General features: G+C 35.4%; 1 protein-coding gene across 1 annotated transcript; it reads left to right on the forward strand.

Annotated features, from left to right (window-relative positions):
- Positions 1 to 5,490: 5,490 nt before the first annotated feature.
- On the forward strand, positions 5,491 to 11,705 carry LOC142621597 (glucan endo-1,3-beta-glucosidase 11-like). The gene is made up of 3 exons (XM_075794894.1): positions 5,491 to 5,949; positions 6,920 to 7,956; positions 11,398 to 11,705. The coding sequence occupies exons 1-3, from the start codon at positions 5,886 to 5,888 to the stop codon at positions 11,479 to 11,481; spliced, it is 1,185 nt and encodes a 394-aa protein (XP_075651009.1). The 5' UTR covers positions 5,491 to 5,885; the 3' UTR covers positions 11,482 to 11,705.
- The last annotated feature ends 13,747 nt before the right edge of the window (positions 11,706 to 25,452 follow it).

Consider the following 25,452-nt stretch of genomic DNA (forward strand, 5'->3'; position numbering starts at 1 on the left):
GCCCGCCCCAATAAACCAAAAACGCCACTAAAAGGTGCATCTACAACAACGCTTTTTGTTGCTGCTACAATAGATCTATAGCGGCACTGCAATAGCGATGAAAAGAACCGCCGCAATAGCACCCGTCGCTAAAGGTCAAATGTGTTAGGATTAGTGCCCTTAAATCCTATTGTATGATGCTATGTATATTATTATTTATGACATTATGTATGATTTAATGTTGTGTTTAATAAAGTTGTTTTATTGTTATCTAAAAAGAATGGTAACATAAATATTGGGACATTATCATATAGTCCATGAGATGCATTGTATGTGATTTATGTGATTTAGTCACAAAAGATGTAAATCACAAGTTCCTTGTAAACTCAAAATGTAGTTCGTAGCCGGTGATGAAATTGGATATTTCATTTGCGAAGACTATAACGTATCAACTAAAATGATTTGTCTTGATCATGGAAATGCAGATTTCTAGTTGGTATGTTGATATGTTTTAAGAGTTAAAACATGTTGAACTGGACTGTGCGAGATTTATTATTCTTCCAACGACTGTCAAATGAATAATAAACTCACGACTTATATTTGCATGAACTCTTAATCCTGAGAGAATAATGGACTTGATCATAAGGTGTAGGTTTCTTTGATATATCAGAAGTGAGATCTAGATTTACGGTCAAAACCTCAGTATATTGGGCAACCACATTTAGTGTTGATGGAACATATATTTTCAAGATGGAATTCATAGTCTCTTAACGGAGATACAAAATATTCCCTTGAAATAAGTTTAATGTGTTTGTTATTCAGAGAGTTAGACCTAACCACTTTAGTAAGGAGTTACTAAAGTATATATTTATGGAATTAGATTTCATAAATATATAATGAATAGCCTTAAAGAATTAAACCGGGTACTCAAGGATAAGATGTAGTAATCTACAAAGTGACAGTCTTCTTTTATGACTTTGTATTACTATGAATATTTTTTGAAGGGGTTGCATGTACAATAAAGTCTTGAGATATAATTTATTAATAAGGCCTAGAGTGCAACTATATTTATATAGTGGTATTAAATATAGTTAATGGTAACTTTGGACTTGTCAAGAGTTGACAGAAAAGCCCAAGGCCCATTGGAGCTAGTGTCTTAATTGGTCCCTTTTTGGTCCCACTCCAAGCCACACACTTAAGCTCAATTGGAAAGGCCCAAAAGGCCAGCCCAATTAGATAATCAATTAGATACAAAGGGAGAAATATACAGAATTTTCTGTAGAGAATTTTTGCAAGAACTATTGCGAAGTGGTGCAAAAAAGTGTTAGACATTTTTTGACATTCTCCCTTTGGAACTGATTGAGAGACCACACATCTTGGGCGTTAGTAGAATTGGAGTGAAGATTGAAAGTGTTCCGAAGTGCTTCTGATCTTCGATTTTAAAATTCACCGCTCCAAGGTACACTCTCTTGTTCTCAAATTCTGAAACTTATATAATATATGTTAACTTTTATAAATGAAGTAGATCCGTAGTTTTTCCGCTGCGCACATGCATTTTTCCTTCAAAATGTACCTTTAATGGCACTTTTTTGGGCTTTAGCGGCACTTTTGGCCCGCCGCAATAGCCCGTTTTTCTTGTAGTGAGTTTTCCCTCCTTGTGTTTGGTTGATAGAGTGAAAAAGTGGAGAGATGAAAATATTTTTTGTTTGGCTGAGTAGAAAAGTAAGAAGATAGAAAATGTAGTTTGTAAAAATTTAGTCTCATGCCTCTAGTACATAAAAAAAATATTTTTTAATAATTTATAAAAATTAAAATTTTAATTATTACAAACTAACACAACTAATAAAACATCTAGCAAAAGAAAAATCAGTAATAATAATGAAAAATTTTCATTTGATATAAAATAAAAATAAAAAGAAGAAGGAAGAAAACATGAAAACATCCCCCCCCCCCCCCCAAAATGAAGCTAAAAGAAATACTTTTTTTTTTCTTTTTTTGAGGAACAAGCAAAAAGCAATACATGAAAATAAAGTCAAGTTCAACGCTAGCCAAAAAAAAAAAAAAAAAAAAGAAGAAGAAAGAAAAAAGAAAGAAAGAAAGAGGAAGTAAAAAAAAAGCAACATTAAATAAAGGGAGGGCATATGGGTAATTTCCTATCAAACTCACACCCTTTTCACTTTTCTCTCTAGTTTTCTCCCCAAATTGAGGAACAAGCAAAAAGCAAAACATGAAAAATAAAGTCAGGATCAACGCTAGCCAAAAATAAAAAGAAGAAGAGAGAAAAAAAAGAAAGAGGAAGTAAAAAAAAAAAAAAGCAACATTAAATAAAAGGAGGGCATATGGGTAATTTTGAATCAAACTCACTCCCTCTTTACTTTCCTATCTAGTTTTCTCCCCAAATTGAGGAGATAATTTTTTCTTCTTAAATAGTGGGCCCAGGGAGAAAACTCCCCCACCCCATTTTCTCCTCTCCCAACCAAACACTCTCCTTTTTTCTTTTCTCTCATATTTTCTATCCCCTTCTATCATTTCACCTCAGCCAAACATACCATAAGTGTTTACTTCTCCTTTTTGGTCAGTTTCCCATACTTAATTTGATTAAATTTTACTAACCAATTCAACTTGTCCTAAAGCCTTTTAGTTTGAGAATGTGAACTCTTATAATCTAAATTCTTATAATCTAAGACAATTCTTTAGTTTTTTTTATAGAAAAATGTAGAATATAATTTGAAAATGGAGAAGAATTCACTAATAAAGTAGTAAGTTCAAATGACACCTAGTTTATAAGAATAAGATGATGATTGAGATCATCAATTCAAGATTCAAATGTGTGCGGTAGATAATTATAGAAAAAAAAAACTTGTAAATTTATGTAGTAAATTGTGTAATATCTTTACTATTTTTCTATTTAAATTATTCTTATCATTGTGGGTAAAAAAGAGCTTGCAATGGCCAAATGGTTAATATTTGGTTTTACTTAATTTTCACTAGATTTGGAAACTCTAATACGCTAACGTAATTAAATGTAAAAACTACATTGTTTACTTGCTAAAAATTGGTTAAAATTCAAATTTGTTTTGAAAAAAAAAATATTTTGAAAATTGTAAGTAAACAAATAAGGTAAAAAATTATAAGAAAGAGATGATGATAAACTGACTTTAATTCATATGTCGGATTGAGTTTAAGTTCAATGGGTAAAATAATGTACAATTCTTTAGGTGTAGTATATTAAGTTTCCAATTAAATTCAAATACTGTTCTAAATAATCGATTCTCCACATCCTTATGAACTGCCCTTTGGTGTTAGCTATTTGAAAAGATTTGAGTAACCAAAAACTTCCCCAAGATTTCAACAGCCAATCATTGGAAGAGTGTATAAATTTGATGACCTCTCTCACAATCGAACCTTTTGTCACTGTGAAATCACATGGAATGTGACCTTCTCCGTTACCTCTTGGGTAATTTGGTCCGTTAGCAACAAAATTGTAATGGAAGGCCAAAAAATTCGATATATGCACCATTCTAAAATAGATCAAATCTCTTGTAATTGGATTATTATTTTTTCCCTACAAAACAAGTAAAGTATGTCTCATTAACAAACTCATTAGATGGAAATCTCCTCCTTCTTACCACTTCAAGCTTAACACAAATGGATCAATTTAGGGAAATCCAAGTAGGACAAAGTGCAAGTGGACTCATTAGAGATTGCAGGGGTACATAGATTGCTTTTTTTTTTTTCCTCTCTCTCTCTCTCTCTAAAAACATTGGCCTCGTTCACTCAATGGTAGCAGAACTTTGGGGGGCTTAGAGATGGTCTTGTCCTAGCTAATAACCTTCAATGTCCACAATTTATTCATAGAGATAGGTACAAAGTTTTCCATTGGCATAATAGCATCCTAAGAGATTCTTCTCACCCTTTTAGTTCTTTGATTTTTGACTGTAGATCCCCGTTTTAGTTTTTTGATGAAGCCTAGATCTAGTACATTCACCGCAAAGGGCCCTAATGTGCGGATCTTTTGGCAAATGATGAAAACAATTATAAGATCTTTTTACGTTGTATTATAATCCTCCTTTTTTTTTTTTGTACTAGTTTTTGGCTAATGCTTGGGGGTAGTGATGTTCACCAAATTGCATGACCACACCTGAACTAACCAAAACTACTCACAAAAAAGAGTAACCGCACACTTAAAAACTTGTTGAACTACTCTTAATCAGCCCAAAATAAAGAAAAATCAACCCAACATTTTAAATTTTGTCCCAAAACAAAGGAAAATTCATCTTTGGGCTAGACCAATCTAGCCAAAAGTTTTGAAAAATGTAAGGGAGTAAAAAAAAAAAAAAAAAAAAAAAAAACTGAATGGACTGACCAAAACCACCTGAACTTAATTCATTTTTTTCTTTTTTCTTGGTTCAGTTTGGTTTCGGTTTGAATTTTTGAAAAAACCAAAATTTTTGGTATGGTCTTGGGTGTAGAAAATATTAATTTGAACCGAATTGAAACCGACCTATATGTATCTATATCTATACTACTATTTAAGGAGCTGCACCTATTTGGACCAGATTTTTTTTTTTTTCCAAAATACTCCTACACCCCTAGGTTTAAGTAGAGACAGAACCAAATGATAGTTTAGTAAAAATGCATGTCTAACTTGCACTAAAATATTACCTACAAAATAAGAGCACTCTTCCACTAACCCACTTCTTTAAAGTAACTATACATTTATTTTATTTTTTTAAAAAAGAAAAATAAGTTAAACACCACACATTTATCTAAAAACAAATCTAAAAAAAAAAAAAACACTAAAGGACAATCTGGATTGTTTTTGTTTGAAAATACCTTTACATTCTTATGTTTAAGTAGAGACAAAGCTAAAGGATAATCCGGTAAAAATAAAACCTTAACTTCCATCAAAACATTGCCTAAAAAATATGGCTACTTTTCTATTGATTTTCAAATTTATTTATCCAATTATAAATTACATTTTCAAAATAAATATTATATTTATAATAAAAAACATAGATTTTTTTTTTTTGCTACTACCACTAAAAAAAACAAAAAAAAACCTCATCTCGCACGTTGGGTGAGGCTAGTTAAATATTAATATGTTCCAAAGATTGTACCACTAGTTTAGTGGTTAGGATTTGTGTGTTTTACCTTTTTCTCCTGATACCTACAAAACACATTTATTTATTTATATTTTCTCTTTTTATATCAAAACTACGTCATGTAAAGCGCGTGCGTATCAATCATGGAGCTTTAAGAGTAGTGCGCGTGGGAGCGTGGAGAGTGGTATCCTCCAAAGTATTATTTATAGTCAAAGTGTAAAAAAACTTTGAAGATGACAAGTTACACACTTCAATTAGTAGCCCAACCAAACTTAAAAAACAAAAAGAAAAAAATAATAAAAAATTACACACCACTCTGAATGACCGAACAACTATTTTAGAGAACAAACGCATCCATAACACAAACGCTTTCACAAAGCAAACTGACGCTCGGACAGAACACAATCAAAAGCCCAAACAAAACCCTCTCTCTGTTCCACAAAGTCACAGAGAAAACGACCGCCAACCCCCCCCCCCCCCCCCCCCCCCCACTCTTTCTTCCTGTTATGCTTCTTCAATCACTTGCATACAGAAAAGATAAGAGAGAGAGAGAGAAAGAGTGTGTGTACGAGATTTTTTTTAATAAAGAGAGAATAATGGGAGTGGAAAAAGGTGTTATGTATTGAAAGAAAGCAAAGAGGGAATCTTTTTTTGTCTTATGGCATGCCTAAGGAAGAAGAAGCACACCATTGAAGGCCTCATAGTTGATGATTCTGCGCTTTTCTTGGCCCACCCCACCACTTCACGTGCCGATCTTTGTCAAAAATTTAATCTTTTGTTGCTGATTTTCTCTCCAACCCAATGAAAATCTTCTGGGTCCTTTTCCGGTTTCTTACCATGTTCTTGATCTTCTTCTCTTCAATTGGTACTTTCTGTTACTCTATTAAGTTTCTTCTTGAAGTTTATTTTCATTGGGCTGTACTGAGTGTGTTTTTCTTGCTATCTCTCGTGACTGGTTGTAGTAGAAACTACTTGCTTCTTTTGGTCAATGGGTCATAGTATTGAGATATTTACTGAGAGAGATAGATTCATCTTGAAAATTGGGATTGTGTTTCTTTATAAGGGGTTGCTATTTTTAGATTGATCATTCAAAATTTTTTATGTTATTGTTTAGTGAACTATTGGTCCATAATTTGAAATTCTATTAATTGAGTTTTTCTGTTTGTGTTTCTGGGTCTTGATTGAGTACTATTTTTGGATTTACGGAATTAGTATAGTTGTGTTTGTAGGAACACAAAAAAAAAAAAAAAAAAAATCCAATTACAAATTGCCACGTCGCCTATAAAAGACAGATTTCTCTACCGTTTATTGTAATCAATAGCAGTGTTCTAAAATTTGTAGTATTCTACTTTTTGACCTTGTTGCGTTAATGCCAATTTTCAATCAAAATTGATGTATTCTCTCATGCTTGGATACTAGTCTGTCTCCTTAATCTATATTAAACTTTGAAGAAGAAAAATTTGAATCTGATTCTGTTATACTTTTAGATTTCTGCCAATTTCATTAATGATCATATACTGTAAGTAGATAGAATTCATAGAAGGGCTCATGAGACTCGTGAAAACATAAGTCGAAGAAATCTGCATCCCTTAACATACAAAGAAAAGGAGGTTCGAAAAAAGAAAAAAGGAATATGGAAACTAAAATGGTACACTAAGCCAAGCATCTCAGATTGGCCAGAGTAAATAAATACCACTGAGTCTCTTTGATCCATCTTTTTTTTTGGTCCATGTTTCGACTGATTTTTGATGCAAGGTATGGCACCTAAAGTTAGTTTTCATCTATTTTAACCACATGACAAAGTGGTAATGGAGTTTTTTCTGTTCTTTTTCCAGTCTCTCTGACAGTGCAAGGATTCACTGGAACCTATGGAATAAATTATGGACGAATTGCAGATAACATCCCTTCACCTGATCAAGTTGTTACTCTTCTCAGAGCAGCAAAAATAAAAAATGTAAGAATTTATGACGCTGATCACAGTGTATTAAAGGCCTTCAGTGGAACTGGGCTTGAATTAGTGGTTGGACTTCCAAATGACTACGTGAAAGACATGAGTGCCAATGCAGATCATGCAGTGAGTTGGGTTAAAGAGAACGTGCAGTCATTCCTTCCAGGGACAAACATTCGTGGCATTGCTGTGGGCAATGAAATTTTAGGAGGGGGTGATACTGAGATGTGGGCAGCTCTTCTGGGTGCAGTGAAAAATATTTACAACGCCACACAGACGCTTCATCTAACTGATATTCAGATTACCACAGCACATTCACAGGCTGTTTTTGCTAATTCCTATCCTCCCTCCTCTTGTATATTCAAAGATAATATTGTTCAATATATGAAGCCACTCTTGGAGTTCTTCTCACAAATTGGTTCTCCTTTCTGTTTAAATGCTTACCCGTTCTTGGCCTATATGAGTGATCCAGAGAATATTGATATTAATTACGCTCTTTTCCAGTCAACCCAGGGGATTGACGATACGAAAACCGATCTGCATTATGATAACATGCTTGATGCACAGATTGATGCAGCATATGCAGCTTTGGAAGATGCTGGATTCAAAAAGATGGAAGTCATTGTTACAGAGACTGGATGGGCGTCACGTGGAGATGACAGTGAAGCTGCAGCCACAGTAACTAATGCAATGACATATAATTATAACCTGCGGAAAAGGCTTGCAAAGAGGAAAGGAACCCCTCTTAGACCAAAAATGGTGGTGAAGGCTTATATTTTTGCAATATTTAATGAAGATTTGAAGCCTGGTCCAACTTCTGAGAGAAATTTTGGACTGTTTAAGCCTGATGGGAGCATTGTGTACAATATTGGGTTTCATGGGCTTAAATCTTCATCAGCAGATACATTGCTTTTGTCTTTGAAGGTATGAGGTTCCTTAACACCTGATGAAACGTATTTCTTTTTTGGGAGAAAATGCTATGGGAAACATCTCTCTTAAAAACATAAAATTTATTTTGAAAAAGATCAATTTAAATCTCACTATATTTCTTTCTATCTCTTTGTCACTGAAATGCTATTATTCTGCTGGGCAGCGTTTTTATTTATTTATCTTTTGTGTACGGGGGATTATCATATCAATAAGGGTAAATATATGGGAAGAATATATGGTGAGTTTGGATGTACATCCCTATTTGTTTGGTGTTAAATTATTTTCAAAAAAACGTTTTTCGTATTTTTTAGCGTTAGGTGTGACTGAAAATGTTAGTCAATGTAAAACATTTTTGGAGGTCAAGGGAAAATAATTCTAAATGATGGAAAAGTTTTATGCTTTTCAAAACCGTAAAAAATCTTTTCCAAAAGAAGTCTTGACTTTATTTGCATCACTCTCACCCTTTCAACTCCTCTGCTGCTAGTATGACCCTCCCTCCTCCAACATCACTGATGGCTGCTAACACCACTGTTTGGGAGAGAACACCTTGAGAAGCCTCTAATTGAGTAGTTAATATAACATATAGGGACATTACTTGGCTTAAGCCTTTGAGTTGGGACCCAACTATGTTATGTTAACCACTCAATTGGAAGCTTCCAAAGGTGTTCTTTCCCCAACAAGTGGTATTAGAGCCGATTGTTCGAGGGCAAGTGTTTGTTAGTGCATCCCATCTAGTAGAACAAGGGAGACTCCCACGCATCCACCCATGGTTGTGTAAAGGGTTCTACTGGGTGCGTGTTGGTGACTCCCATAGTTGTGCAAGGAAGGCTCTCATGTTCGCTCCAACCATGGTCGAGTAAAGGGCAGACTATTGGTGATGGTGATATATGACACTTGGATTGTTAAAAAAAAGGCTTCCATTCAATAGGGAGACTAAGTGAAGTGCCAAAAGTGACTTGGTAGCTAGAAGACTCACACGTGAGGGGGGAGATTTGTTGTGATGTTCACGAGCAAGTAGTGAGGTTCATTAAGGAGTGAAGTCTCATATTGAATACTAATGAGAAGGGTGAGTAGTTAATATAACATGGTTGAACTTATAATCATAGGCTTAAGCTTTTGGTTAAGTGGTGTCCTTATATGTTATATTAATTGCTCAATTGTTATCTCCCCAAGGTGTTAATCTCTCCAACAACCACTACCCAGCTGCCAATGGGGCCCACCCTCTGACCGGCCATCACTGCTTGCTTGCCTATCCTAAACCTTATTAGTCACTGTTCGTCAATCACTGTCGCACCATTTCTAGCCACTAGCTAGCACCATTCATCGACCCTCGCCGCCACCACTTTCCTTGCTCCAACTGCCACTGTCATCAGGAATTTTCAATGAAACCAATTGCTAGATAATTTTTTTTGTGTTGCAACCAAATGTTGGAAAACAAATTCATTTTTCTGGAAAGCATTTTGCACTGAAAATATTTTCATTAGGAAAACGTTTTTCTCTGAACTAACGGAGTAAGCACTAAACATCAGTAAATTATCCTGCTCATATAGACTCATAAGAGATAGACCATAACAAATAATCATTGTCTTAGGAGATTGCTCTTGTTAAAGACGTATTTACCCCACCCTAGAAGTTTCCCTTATATTAGAAGACTCAAAAGATATTCAGTCTACCCTATTCTTATGCATCTCTTCTTGTATTTTTTGTCATAGTGTGTGTTTTGCAGTTGACCTATTTTTTGTGCCTTTATTAAGTGGATAGGAAAATATTCAAAGAGATTCTACTTCAGCCTGCAAGGGCTTTTCTACTCCAGCTCGGAAGCGCCCACAAGAGCCCACAAGAGCTCTTTTCAAAGAGATCTTTCTACTTCAGCCCCTAAGAGCCCGCAAGGGCTTTTCTGGACCATCACTGAGGTGGATTTAAGAAGTCCAAGAAAATAGTGACTTTGAGGTCAGAAAAATTGGGGAATTTGTCCCCATGTGGTTGTATTAGGTCTAGGAAGAACTGTGGATTTAGGAATTAAAATTTTTCGAAAGAAGGGTTAGGGTTCAAGGAATGATTAGTAGGAAAGGGAAAATATTTGATTTTGGATTATTAAAAGGATAATGTGTCTTATTACTCAAAATGCTCAATATTTTTATTAATCAACTCATCTTATATGATTATGATAACACACTTATCAGGGACTAAATCTAAACTTTTCTTAATAGATAATAACTACTTTGACTACTAAATCAAATCCTAATTGAATTGAACAATAGCCCACACATAAAAAGATCCATAAACTAGATAAGACTTGCCTATTGATAAACATAAAACTAAACTCAAGACCCACAACTGACCCTCAACTCTAGAGAAACCAAATAAAACATAAAATACAATACTAAGAACCTAATTAACTACAAATGGGGACTTATTATTAGGCTTTGCCATAAACATAATCTTAGTCTTCCAAGGATAATTTTTTTTTTCTCTCTCTCTAACCATGCTATGGTTGTGCCATCATACTTTCTTCCCCATTTAGAAAATCTTGTTTGCTCAACATGTGGGCTAAGAAACTGCCAATACACATGGTCATATCGTTCATTGAGTCTGATTATAAGTCACTCAGCTGCAGGGAATCTCATATTTCCCCCTGTAGGTAAAATTGATGAACTATTGTGCTGCATCAAAAAATGCTTCTCTCAATTGAAAGCATTTTGTTTGGAGACATAGTTTGCGCTACAAATTTTTACTTTGCATGTGGACCCTAGCAAGTGGACTCAATGGCTTGAAAACAATTGATCCTTTCAAAGGGTTGGATGAAATGTAATTGAAGTTCTTATTCGTTTTTATTTGTCATGTTTCTTGAAGAGAATTTACACTCATGGAGTAATGGTTCAAGCTTTCTTGAGTACCAAACACTCAATTCAAACTTGACACAAATTCTTGTGGTTGAGAAGTGGATTTTAACCCATGTGACAAAATTCTCAATTAAGAAAATCTATGTGCTTTACTGTTTTACCCTTCATCCTCCCAATCCCCCCCCCCCCCCCAAAAAAAAACTAAATTAAAAAAAGAAAAAGAAAAAGAAGAAAGAACCCATAAAAGATGTTGCTTTATCTAAAAAGTGGTAGAATGAGATTCTTGATCCTACTCCATTCAAAGAATGTTGAAGGGAGTGTGAAACTATCTTTTTGTCATTTTTTGGCTGAATGAAAGAACAGCTGGGGACCCTACCTGGGTGTAACTATTGTAGTTTCCCTACCCACTGAGGAACTAATGGCCTTAGATAGTAAGGGGAGTGCAAGCACTCTATCAAATAGATTGAGCTATGCTTGAGGGACTTAAATAACCTTTCTGTGTTTGCATTTACTATTTCATCTTGATTCATCATTCCATCCAAGTGCTACCTTCTTGTTTGGTGATTTTTGTTCCTTCTTTGCATTGGTGCAGGATATTCGAGCTCAAGATTGGTCCAGGCCCCACTTCTTGGTATCAGCAATCTCGGCAGTGGCACTGCTTGTGTTCTTAAGATAATGAATGAATGAAAAATGTCCAGGCTTGCCAGACCAGCAAAAGGCATTCAAAAGTTCATGGTTTGGTACTATTTCATGTCACACTCTAGAGACAGTACATCATTGATCCTTGTCTTCAATATTTGCTAGAAATTGCTGATTATTTTTTATACATCTCAGCAAATGTATATTGGTTTTTACCTTATAAAACCGCTTCTTTTAATCTATCTATTTAGCATTCTCTCATTGGCTTTCATTGGTTTAAGTCTTTCGTGGACCAATTTATCTGTATTTGCTTGTGTTCTGTACCACTTATAATTTTTCTTCATCATTTTTATTGTGACAAACATATCCTTTGATTTCTAAGCTGTTGCATCTACAGTTCAAACTCCACGTGTCTCCAATTTTGCTGTTAATGAATAAAAGGGCAAGAGTGACTCCTTAAAAAGGTTGTTATTACGCCTTCATAAGATGTGAAAAATTAAAACAAACTTATTGTAAGTGTTTTGTCAAAACATAGGTCTCTTGTTCTTCTTTATTTAATCAGAGTCATACCCACAGATGACCGCCAGTCTGTAGAGCTTTGACCTTATATTTGGTCATATATCAACCGTAAAGGATCTATGCACAATTTTATACTTGAAATTCTCTTCTGGGCATGCTCTTGTGCCAACTGTTATATAATTAAACCATTGCTCTTTAGTCCCTATTCCATTTGGCTATTTGACTTTTGAACACTGAATCTAGTTTGCCTGGTTATTGCTGCTCATCTCTTCTTATTAATGCTAATCTTCTGCATCCAAATTGGACTGATTATAATTGGTTTGCTCTTGATTTCCATTATTTGTCTGGGGGTAGGGGCCTGTGATGCAGTGACAGGCAGGGGTAAGGGTAGTTTCTTCTGTGGGGTAGGAGCGGGGCACCTATGATACCGCCCTGCCTAGTTGTCTTCCCTATTTTTTGAGCAAATGATTCACTTAGTTCTAGTGTGTAAGACATGCTAATTCTCAAATGGAATCACCATGTTTAGTTTTGTATGGGGCCAATCAAAGTCAAAACCATGAATAGTTAAATTCATGTTAGTCAACATTCTTTATCTAGTAGCATTTAGGGTTATGTTCAAATCATATTCAGTTAACTTTTGTTAAAATTACACCATAGTTATACATAATATTAATGTTTAATCCTACAATTAGATTATATGTTCTATATGTTTGGGTTTGTGCCCTAAAATTTAATTTATATATAATTAAATTGTTTAATTATACGAGATTATTTGTAAATGAACTAATTGGGCATTATCATAGTTCTTGAGATGCATTGTATGTGATTTAGTTATAAAAGACATAAATCATAAGTTCTTTGTAAACTCAAAATATAGTTCATAGTCGGTGATGAAATTAGGTGTTTCATTTGTGAAGACTATAACGCATCAACTAAGATGGTTTGTCTAGATTATGGAAGTGGAGACTTCTAGTTGATGTGTTGATATGTCTTAGTGCGTAAGACTTATTGAACTGGACCGTTGTGAAATTAATTATTCAATCAACGACTGTCACCTAAATAATTAATTTTACGACTTCTAATTTCATAGATTTTCAATTATGAGAGGATAGTGAACCCGATCATGAAATGTAAGTTACTTTGATATATCATGAGTGAGATTTAGTTTAACGGTCAAAACCTCAATATGTTGGGTAACCGCACGTAGTGTTGAGGGAATATATATTCTCAAGATGGAATCCATAATCTCTTTCAATAAAGAGACGAAATATCTCTTTGAGATAAGTTTAATGGGAATTGGTTATTCATGATTGGTCACTTCAGTAAAGAGTTACTAAAGTTTATATTTATTGAAATTAGATTTCATAAATATGAATTACTAAAAGATTAAACCAGGTACTCAAGAAGTAAGTTGTTTACAATGGATATTTTATGGAGGGATCAAATGATATCTTATTAGAGTCTTAAGAAATAATTTATTAATAAGGTTTAGAGTGTAATTATATTTCCATAGTGGTACTTGTTATATAATTAATGGTAACTTTGGGCTTATCAAGAATTGACAAATAAGTCTGAAGCCCATTGGAGCTAGAGCCTTATTAGTCCCATCCCAAGTCACACACTTAAGCCCAATTGGGTCATCCCAATTGGCTAATCCAATTAGATAATCAGTTTTTTGTTTAATAAGAATTATTAAATAAAGTAACTGCCAAGACAGTTAAAATGTACGTATGATTAAAAGAAGAGAAAGCAATTTTCCTCTACAGGTTTTTGTAATACACTTTTCCAAAGGAAAATTAACATACGTAAGAACTGATTGAGAAACCACTCATCATGGGTACCATGTGGAATTAGAATAAAGATTGAAGGTATCCTAAAATCTTGTTTTTTGAATTTTACTGCACCATGGTACGTTTTATCTTCTTTATTATAGAATTGAAGGTTACATGTTAACTCTTATGAATGAAGTAGATTCTTGTGTTACTTCTGCTATGGGTTTGGTAGGAAATGCAAAACCAGTTTTTCCAACACTACATGTCATCGTATTCGTTGATAAACATGATAGGTATCAGAAAAGCATATAATCCAATGGTAGGTTTGGATATATTAATTAGTTCATTTAGTCAACTCGAAATTGGACCGATCCAATTTGTTGGCAACCCTAGGTAAGACATTGTATGTGTCAATAAGACTAGTAATATAATTAGGCCTATCCACGGGTTGATCCAGGTAGGGTTTATGCCCAACCTGGAACCAACCCGCTCACTTCGGGTCTCTGATGAATGGACCCGCCGCTGACTCGTCGAAGGCAGCAGTTTGGGTGGTCAGATATGACCGGTTTTTGGTCAGGTCTTGGCTAGCGTCGAAATACATAAATCGTTGTCGGAATTTGCAAAAATCAGTCAGATTTTGCCGAAATCTATTGGTTTTTGTTGGATTTGATCGGATCTCTAAGAGATCTTAGCGGATCTCAACAAGATCAGGCCGGATCTCGAAGAAATCAGGCGAGATCTGGAAGAGATCAGGCTAGATCTCGACAAGATCTTGCAAAATCTTGACAAATCGGACAAAATCAGACCGGAGAACCCTCTAATCGGCGGCAAACAACAACTTCTGGTGTATTTTCCGGTTGGGTCGGCTGAAAATCAAGTTTTCATGCTCAAATCCGTCAACTTACCCGCCGGTCTTAGGTTTTGACGGCTGAGATCTGCAGCCGACCATCGTTGGCGTCGGGTTGAATGGTTCTTGGGCCGGATCGGCCGGGTTGAGCGGGTTGATCAGGTTCCGGGTCTGGTTGGACACCCCTAAATATAATTAAGAAATAGACCAGTAATATAAGAAATTACACATATTTAATTTTTTATTTATTTATAAAAAAGGTGAATAGGAAATACCCTAAGAGCAAATAAATATTATAAATAATAGTAAATGAAAGTGATTCACACCACAGATACACCCTCATGCATTTGATCATACCCACAAAAATATGGTTTGTTTCATAATAGGATGGCATTTCTTGGTGAAGGGTTGTAACTTGTAACCCCTGAGAGAGACGTAATCCTTCACTAGGTCTAGGATTATGACTTTAATGGAAGGGTGTAAACACTTCTATAAATAGGAAGGATCTTAGAGCATTGATGCCAATTCAAAATTAGTCCCCTACGGGTCCCCGTGTTTAATCAGTTGGTAGCCTCGTGTGCGATGACAAATACCTGACTTGATGTTTGTCGTGAAGTTGGATCAATTAATAGATTTTGGCCTAATTCTGAAGGGGCACATTGGTAGACGATGAAACAGATATTCAAATGTCTGCAAAGCTCCCAAAGAATGAAATTATGTTTTGGATTAAGAAATCTAGAGACACTAGGTAGACTGAAGTAGATTTTTGTAGAAAATGGTAAGTATTCCTATTTGGTGATTGGCAGTTTCTTGGTTATGCAAGAAATAGAGTTGTGTTGCGAAATATATAATGAAAATTGAGTATATAGCTTGCAACGTTTCTTGGTCATGTTTCTTGCAAGTATTAATGAAAATTATAATTCTTGGTTAATACAACGGTAGTTTGTGACGTTGATTTGTGTTTCTATGACCAATGAGAGTGGCAGTAGGGCAAATATTAAAATCATGATATGATATCATGTTATGGTGTGTGCTCAAGTGAGAAATGTTAGTAAATAAGGATGATCACACCATTAACACAATACACCCTATAATGTATTTTATAATCCTTGACCCTGAGAGAGACACAACCCTTTACTAGGGTTTAATTTTGACTTTTCATGAAAGGATGTAAACACTTCTATATAATAGGAGTGATCTTAGAACATTCAGACCAATTCTTATTCAACTCAAACTTTTCTCGGTATGTACACCACACCAACCACTCTTGCCGGATCATCTTTCTCTGTCTTGGACCAATAGAGGAGGGAAAAAACTTGTGCATTTACACACTTGAGTCTTTATAATTGATTTAAAATCATGTGTAATATACGGTGCAAAATGAACACATCCATTAAAGAAATATATATATACAACATTTGAAAAGGCCAAGTAGCCCTATTACTCGGGAATGATTCAAGACCACTAGAAATGTACACGCCACCTTTGAAGAGGATCAAGATTTCTTTGTAAAGAAAGAAAATCAGACAGGAACATTCCGCGGATTGATTAAATAAGTAGTGCAGGCATGAAGTTTTTCCAAGGTAGTATACGACTTGTGCAGATGAGATCTATAAAATGGCTAGAATACGTGTTTGAATTGGTGTCCTAATGGGGCCCTTTATGTTTTAAATAATTTTCCATCTTTTGACTAATCATAAAGTTCTTTGAACGCACAATTTCTTCAAATTGTCGTTATATATATATATATATTATTTTTCCATGTGAATTTAATATCTTTTTACAAGCCATGTATACATGTAAAAATACTGAATAGTTGTGCATTTTCAATTTTCAATAAGTACACTTTTGGTAATAGAATTCTTTTTTTTTCAATAGACGTATTTTCGGTCAATGGATATATTTTGGTAAATTCAATATGAAAGGTTATTACATTTCAACATGCACTTTTTGGTATATCCAATTTGAAGGATTATGATTTTTCAATAGACACTTTTTAGTGTATATATTACAACCTATCTTACATATACCTATACATACAACATGAATTAAACTACAGATGCAATATTTAGTCTCTTATTCATTTCCATAAAAAACTAATAAATAATATGATGATGCGAAGAAAATCAGTAGGCTAGATGCTTCGGACTTGAAAGGACTACTGGTTCTTTCTACGGCCTGAAAAGGAAAGAAAAGCGTATCAAAGGCGACCAGGACTGCCGGCCAAAAATCCTCCGATGACAAAGTTAGTTTTTCCCTCTATGTAATCTGAGTTCCAACTTTTTTGGAGTAAAAAATGAACGTACCTTGGCCTTGTCTGAAGCAGCCTTTATATAGTGTTCTTATAGGCAGTTATCAAAATTGGAACTTCTCCTGGATTCAAGGAGAGGTAGAAATCAAACGTAACTTGCATAACCGTTTGGAAGTTATGCTCTTGTTTCGCAACGGATACATGACGGTTATGCGTGGGATAAGGGATTGTCACATTATGTTCGGAGATTCTTCTAAGTATGATCTCCTCGTCCTGGAGTTCCTTCGTTGAGTGTCCCTAAATTCCAAGTGTAGCATACTCGTCCACGAAGTTTTATGTGGACGAGTCCTCTCGGGGCATGTCGCGCGCATCCCCTGGACGAAGGATGTAGCTTCACTATCATTCTCTGGACGTCCTTGTACGTTACCCTCGTCCTGAGGATAACTCCTGGACGGCTGCCGAGGTGATGACCGTCCAGGGACAGTCAGCGTTTTCGTCCCACATCATAATACATCATTTCTTTCTTTTGCCTAACTAATTAAACTTTGTGATATTTCTTTCAATATCATATTTCATGCATTTTTGCTTACTTCTCCAACTAAAAAAATTGGTTTTTTTTTTTTTTTTTTTCTTAAAACTCATCCTCTACGCTATTTCCGTGTATCGCACGGGTTAGTAACCAGTATAATATAAAAACGAAATGTTTGACTTTTTGTACGTTGATCACTTCTTGTTGTGCCATGTGGCTATATAAATTTATGTTACGTATATATTTAAAAATATCAAACAGTTATTCCTTTCATTTTTCAATGGGCACGTTTTCGGTCAATAAACATTTTTTCATTCAATAGGTACATTTTGGTATATCCAATTTAAAGGGTTATAACATTTCAATAGACACATTTTGGTATATATTAGAACCTATCTTATATATACTTATATATACAACACAAATTAAACTAGAGACACAATATTCTATCTCTTATTCCTTCCCACAAAAAACTAATAAATGAAAAAACATTGCTTTCTTCTAATTAACTAATAAAACTTTGTGCAATTTTTTTCAATGTCTTTTTTTTTCCATGCATTTTTGCTTACTACTCCAACTAAAAAATATTGATTTTTTTCCTTGAAACTCATTCAATAGCTATTATCGTGTATACAAAACTCTTTACTAAAGAAAGGAAATTTAATTTAGCCAAAAGCTATTCAATAGCTATTCACTTATATACAAAACTATTTACAAAAGAAAGGAAGTTTAATTTAACCAAACATAAGACATCACATATTTGGTTCATAAATTTCGAAGTATGGCAATGCCAAACAACTAGTCACTCATATCCATATATAAATAAAGGGGACAATTCAACCGAAATGAAGGGGTCGTGAAGCTTCCAATAGTTCAATTATAAAGCAATTATTCTCCAAGGAATTGTCTTCTTCCACCAATCAAGCTTTCTGTTATAGTTTAGTGGCCAGAGCCAGAGGAGCACCCTGCCTGTACTCTCCTCTCCTTGTCATATTTCTGTTCTTCTCTGTCCATTTGCATTGCATGTGTCCTTTTATAGGGAAATAAAGGAGCATGGATAATAGAATTGACAAAAGCACCGGAAAGTGGGTCCGTTTGGATAGAACTTATTGTTAAAAATTGAAAAATGAAAACACTATAGCAAAATAATTTTTAAATGTGTGAATAGTATCGTGGGATTCATTTTTAATAAAAAAATTGTTGAAAAGTGAAGTTTGTGGGTCCCGTGAACAGTGCATGGATCCACTGATGTGATGAAAAGGGCTGAAGAGTCAACAATATACAGATACTGTTCATAAACAGTAGCATGAACCGTAAAAATTGTCCCCCTGACGCGTGCAGCAGCAGAAAAAAAAAAAAAAAAAACGCGATGTACAAAACACAGACGCACAATAAGTTGGATCCGCCACCTAAGTTCATATAGATTCTATAAACCTTTGTCCGTCGGTGACTATATGGTTGATAGTATAAGGTCCAACGCACAATATCAGACATTCTAAAGCAGAGATATTCTTATTTAAAATAATAATAATAATAAAACCCAGAGATTGCCTCTACGATCCCACGCTAGAAACAAATTCACCAAACGTGGAACCATTACTTTTTTCTTCTTTTGAAATTTTAACATTTCATGGAAAAAATGTGCTTACTATGAGTTATAATTTTTTAATCCTCAGCTTTGATGTTTATAGAGGTATACACGTCTAGATCCATATGTTTATAGAGGTTTACACGTGTAGATTCATAGAGTGAATCTATACGTTGTTAATACTTAATCATAATATAACATACAAAAAATACCACTTGATCCAAAATGTTTGAGTTTAGACTCACTATATCATATTAATAACTCACTTTTTTCATTATATATTATTCAATATGAAATTTTACTCACATTATATGGCAAACAAATAAATCGTTCTCGCTCCCTTTTGCTTATGTGCTTTTCCTACACCAGTTTATAATCTATGAGCCTCGCATATTGCCATCAGTGGGAGTTACATGTCAGCACTGAACACTTATCCATGGGAATCTAGCCCACACATCTATATTCAATGGAGCCCCGCACCTCACCATGATCTAGCACTATTAACAATACTCTTTTGTAGGCCTTTTTTCAAGATCATTTTTGTGGGCCCTAGAGGCTTGCCCTGTCCTCAGTCCAATTGCGAAAAGGATCTTAAACACCTTGTCACTTTTGTTATACACCACCATAGGCTCCGATATCACTTGTTGGGGAGAGAACACTTTTGTGAGATTCCAATTGAGTTTCTACAAAAAAAAAAGACCCCTAATTGAGAGGTTAATCTAATATATAAAAACGCTACTTGACCTAAAAAGTCTAAGCTTATGGATTTGGTTCCAATTATGTTATATCAACTACTCACTTTTCTTATTATTATTTTAATGTGAAATTTTACTCACATGCGTGTACCCGATATGTTCTTTAGATTTCTTGTTCAATTTTTTCTTGATAATTTATGGATTTGTTTGTTCATGCCTTTCTTCTTTTACTTCACAATTGCATGAATCTTTTTAGAGTCACAATTGCATGAACTTTATAACATAATTAGTAATATTTGTGATATGTTTTATTAAAAAAAATGGATATTAACAATACTGAATCTGAAAATAATTTTGAGCAAGTTAAATCCGCAAGTTTTGAGGATTCCGAGACATCTCAAACTATAAGTGAGCAAGTTAAATCTAGGAGTTCAGTTTCAAACAAGTTTGCAAGTTTTGAGAATTCTGAAATATCTCAAATTAAAAGTGAGCAAGTTCAATCTGAAAGTTCAGTAAACGTGAGAGCACCTTCAAACAAATTATCCAATACCAAGAAGTCTTTCAGATTAAGAGGTTTAAAGAAGACCGAGTAGCATGCAAGTGAACTGACTTTCCTCTCTAAGCAAACTTGTAAGATGCTTAAACAAAAAATAAGAGATTATTATTATTTTTTTGATAATAAAACCTGTAAGCATTGGAAGGAGGGCTTAAACCTCTGACCTTGAGGTTAACAGCCACACGCTCTAACCATAGTTGTCAATATCGTATGATATGCGATACGTATGAAATTGTATACATAAAGTTTTGTATCGTAAGGACGTATTTTAAGTACTCATGAATAGTTTGATACATAAATGCATATCGTATGAATCGTATAGTATCAGTGAATTGTACATATCGTATAGTATATAGACATGTAGGTTTATGAAAGCTTGGATTTGTGCTAAAACACAAGGAGCTTGTTCAAACTCCCAAATAAAAATTACGGCTAGATTGCTTTTACTCTAACTTAGACTAAGGGTGCGTTTGGATAGAACTTATTGCTGAAAAATGAAAACACTGTAGCAAAATAATTTTTAAATGTGTAAGTAGTATTGCGGGGCCCATTTTTAATATATTTTTTTTCTGAATAAAGTGTTTGTGAGTCCCATGAACAGTGTGTGAACAGTGCTGAACAGTAACTTTGTCTCCCGCATAGTGAATCCATGCGCATGAACAGTACCGATTACTGTTCACGCATTGGAGAAAAAAAAAAAAGAGCTGAAAACGCAGCAACCTTAAAACGCAACGTGGATCCAAACACATTCTAAGCGTGGAACAAGAGTAAATAAGCGCAATGAACTGATAACTCTACCCTAAGCCATATTCATCAATCATCAACAATATAATGAAAGCTTAAAGAGTAGGGAAGAGAGATGCAAACACAAGATAACACCAAGACGTGTTATCGAAGAGGAAACCAAAAAACTTGACGAAAAACTTATTCGCGACCCTCCAAGTCGAAATCGATCCACTAGAGAATAAAGTTGGAGTACATAAATAATAAAAGACATTCCAAGCCTAGTCTACCCCATGTACTTGAGCCCTCCAAGCTCTTACTACAAACTGACTTCTTGGAGCCTTGTCTTCTCTAGCTTTCCAAATCCCGCAATACGTCTAATTGCATCTGCCAATGAATGGCTCCTTCCAATACTTCCCAACAATACCAATATCTTACTTTACACTCAGTATGAGTGTGTTAAGTGTTGGGGCTAGCAACCTCTCAAAAATCTAGAGATGGAAAGGTAGGAGTTGAGGAAAACCACAGGGAAATGTGTAGATGATTGTGGGTATAACAATCTCTAACTCTCAAGTGAATTTTTTAGGGTTTTCTTTCTGAAAAGCAGTCTTTACAATTTGTGGGTAATGAGGGTATATATATATATATAGTGTGGGTAAAGACTTTGTAAAGCAAAACACAAACTTTTGCCAAACAAAGAGTTTCGCAGGTCCTTCACAGGTTGGCCTTACTCACGAGACAGTTGCGAAAAATCCAACCTGGCACGACTCTTCATCTTCTAGTCATGTGCTCTAAACGTGGCTTTTTTGCGGGTAGCTTCTTGCGAGCCAATCGCGAGCCAGTCGCGAAAACCACTTGATCAACTTTTGAAGCTTGATTCTTCACCGATCTCTCACACTCATCCCTTACAATCAATCCCATGTACATACAGAGAAAATGATTGAAGAAATTACAATCAAATTTGGCACGAAATTAAAGCCAATACAAAATAGTTGGAAATCACAACTTTGCAGTTTAAAATGGGTTTTTTTTGTTAAAATTTGTGATTTTATTTGATTTAAACAAGTTGTTAGACTTTTTTTAACACAAAATTATTAAGAAACTAAATTGAGTCTAATAAAATAGCTAGTTCACGAGTTTATTTTCCTCCCTTCTCTTTTTCCTACAAAATTTAGACTATACTCATAACATTCACTTTCATATTGACAAATTTATTTTCTATTCCATTAATAATGTATTAGATGAAAATGTAATTATTTTTTATTTTTTTATTATTATTATGAGTCTAAAAAGCTAGAATGCCAAGAAAAAATTATTAGAATAAAAAAACAAAAAAAGTAAATGTTGATAATAATGAAGAAAATGTCTATAAAAAAATAATTTTGCAAGATGCTGCACATGATGATAACATTGACTTAGATGGAATTGATTGGCCAAGATGATGAAAAAATAATATTATTTTGGTTCATATATCAGGAATTATTTATGAGTTTAATCAATTTAAACGTGCATGTTATACACATAAGTTAATTTGATTTATTTAGCTAGCTTTGTTAAATTTTATTGCATAAATAATGATTAGTTGAATATATTTTGAATATACCTTTTATATATATATATGTGTGTGTGTGTATATATATATTATAATTTTTTTAGATGTTTGTGTATCCTATGATACACGATTTGATACGATAAACAATACAAAAAAAATAAAAAATCGATTCACAATATGATTTACGATTTAACAATTATGGCTTTAAGAATGCAAGAGTAAAAATGAGAACAACTGTGAGGAGGAAGAAGAAGATAAAAGAGATTGAGAGAAAGGATAAGAGAGAGAATATGAAAATTTTCTATATTTCTTGCATAAATGAGTTATACTTTGTATCTCGCAAATAGATTAAAAGGTCTAATCTAAGAAACTTTGGACTGAAACATAATCCAATAATGAAATCAAGATCCTGTAAGAAACTTTTGCTTAGACTTGTAAGATGCTTAAACAGAAATAAGAGATTATGTTTGTTTGATGTGACTATTATAAGTGCACAATTGTACCCGGACCCAAAAACAAGTGTTGGGCTTAGGCCCAATGAGCCTTATACAATAAAATTTGTAGAGTATGGATTTGAAATTTAGGTTCGGGATGTTGGAAGTTTGATTAACAGGCTAGAGTGCCACTATCTGTGCAAATGGTAAATGAATATGACAAAGAGACCTCCTCAGACGTAAGCCGAGGACGATTTGCATATATTCTCTTTCTATGCCAAAGTTTACAATTCTTAGTTCCTGTTTTTTCTCAGCAGAAAGTGTAGAACCTCTTCTTGAAGTCTTCAAATAATAGCAGGGAGGCTGAATCCTACTGTTCAAAGGTCATTTCCCCATTAATGCGGTCAGGGAGGTAGATGCAGGGCTTTTAATGTGGTGGTAGCAGCTTTTTCCTTAGATATTTCTCACATGTGTCTACTTCTAAAGGGTGCTTGGATCACCCTCTTACCCACCAGTTCTTCCAGAGTTTTGCCTCTAATCCATTTAGCAAGTCCCAGGGTCATTGCTGGACCTGTCCGAGGAGACACTCCTCATCGGACAACTCCTCGGACTACTGCAATGCGGATTGACTTATGGGCCTAAATGCCCTGATCAAATCAAACTGGTACCAGCCAATCAGGCCCAAAGCTCAAATGTTTATTCAAGAGTTTTTACCCCCCACAATAGCCCCTCAAAACTTTATTTTTCCCCTCCCATCTAAGGAGAGAAATAGAGTTTTGATCCGACTAGCATACCCCCCACACGCTTTGTAAACCGCCACGCGTGTGTGGGTCCTTTCGTTCCCTGAAAACGCTTCTGACACTTCGAAACCTGGAACGCGCGCATTTATGACCGCAAGTTACATCCTGTTCCCCACGTTCAACAGTGAGATGAACATCCAACGGTCTAGGTTGGCTCTGAAAATTTGAGCGGGAGAACTTTAATTTTGAGGCCGCCTCCCGCTCGTCAAAACACCTAGGAACCTGTACCTTCATTCATTCTTTCAGAGATCTATCGCATCTAAGTGTCAACCATTACCTTTTCTCTCCAGAAGCTTGTGAAGAATTGCATAACCAACTCCCGTAAGTTTTTACTTTTCTTTATTCATTCCTTCTCGGCTTCTGTCCTCGGCCACCATTTAAACTCCTTTTCTTCCTTTAACTTTCATTTTCGCTCTCACCAAATGGGTAAATTTAAGTGTTTGGTGGATTCTGATGCCGGTATGGAGGGTTTTAGGGCCAAGTACCAAATTTCCAATGACATAGGCTTGAGATACTGCCCAATAGAAGCCGTAGGTAGCGCTAGGAGAGACGGAGAAGTCATCATTCCCATGATTGCCTTCATAGAAGGTGGGATGACTCTCCCCATGAGAAATGTGACCAGTGAATACCTTCACAACCATAGATTATGCCCAGACCAGTGTGCGCCAAATGTGTTTAGGGTCCTAGGTAGTGTCGACACTCTGAACGAGCAAATGGGCCTAAACCTCACATGGCACGACGTTGCCTATATGTACGAGTGTCAAAAACTCAAAAATGTAGGATATTACATTAAATCTCGGTCTAGCATAGTTAGACTGATTTCCTGTCTTCCTAAATCCAACAAAGGCATGAAGGATGACTACCTCATCGCCTCAGGAAATTGGTATGACGGTCCTCACTGCCCAGTCGAATGGGGAGAGCCAAGTGTGACTCCTTAGGAGTTAAATTTCTTAACCCATGATTCAATCCCGTAACCTTTACCATTTCAGTTCATATTGCACACTATTACTTCTTGTCTTAATGTTTATTACTTCTTGTTTTCTCGGATGCTTTTTTCTCACAGATAAACAACACGTATGTCCACGCCTCAGCCTTTGCAATGTTGCTGTCTTGAACGGTGTCCTCCGCTCCGAAGTATTTGTCAGCAAGGACCTACAAGTGAGGGCTACCCACTTGATACTGGGATACGACCCCATATCAGTGGACTTCCAAGAAATTGAAAACGCAATCATCGCGGGGGATAGGCGACGCAGAAGGATAGACGTGGTAAGACCAGGCTTCCTTTCCAATTGCGAACTTCCTGACGATCCCACCACCATTCTATACACATGCCCTATCGCAGCGATTCCCCTCTCGGCGCACTCCCAGACAACCGCCGTCCGAGAAGAGCAAGCATCCTCGCAACACTCGTTGGACGAAGAGATAGACAATTTTCAACTTGAGGACGTCGAAAGGCTTCGAGGATATCCACTTGTTATTCTCTCAGACGACGAGCACGCGCCCGCTGAGACTTCGGGGATACAAGGTCTGGTGATTGCGTAGCCTGACTCCAGTTCCGAAGAAGAAGAAGAGATAGATGCTCTAAAGCAATTGATGCACAAAAGGGGCGCAAGAGTCTCCCAAAAGGGAGCAGATGGGTCGCAGGTCCCTCCGTCCTTGCCCCCACCCCCTCCTCCCTCCGATCCTAAGCCTCCCGTTACGGAGCCTAAGAAGAAAAAGAAGGGTGAGGCCAAGGAGGCAGA

This window comes from Castanea sativa, chromosome 1 (genome assembly GCF_040712315.1).
Source record: "Castanea sativa cultivar Marrone di Chiusa Pesio chromosome 1, ASM4071231v1".
Taxonomy (NCBI): domain Eukaryota; kingdom Viridiplantae; phylum Streptophyta; class Magnoliopsida; order Fagales; family Fagaceae; genus Castanea; species Castanea sativa.

Coding starts and splice junctions, on each gene's coding strand:
- LOC142621597 (XM_075794894.1), top strand. CDS start 5,886: ATGAAAATCTTCTGGGTCCTTTTCCGGTTTCTTACCATGTTCTTGATC. Junction 5,950..6,919: donor GATCTTCTTCTCTTCAATTG/GTACTTTCTGTT, acceptor TTCTTTTTCCAG/TCTCTCTGACAGTGCAAGGA. Junction 7,957..11,397: donor CATTGCTTTTGTCTTTGAAG/GTATGAGGTTCC, acceptor GCATTGGTGCAG/GATATTCGAGCTCAAGATTG.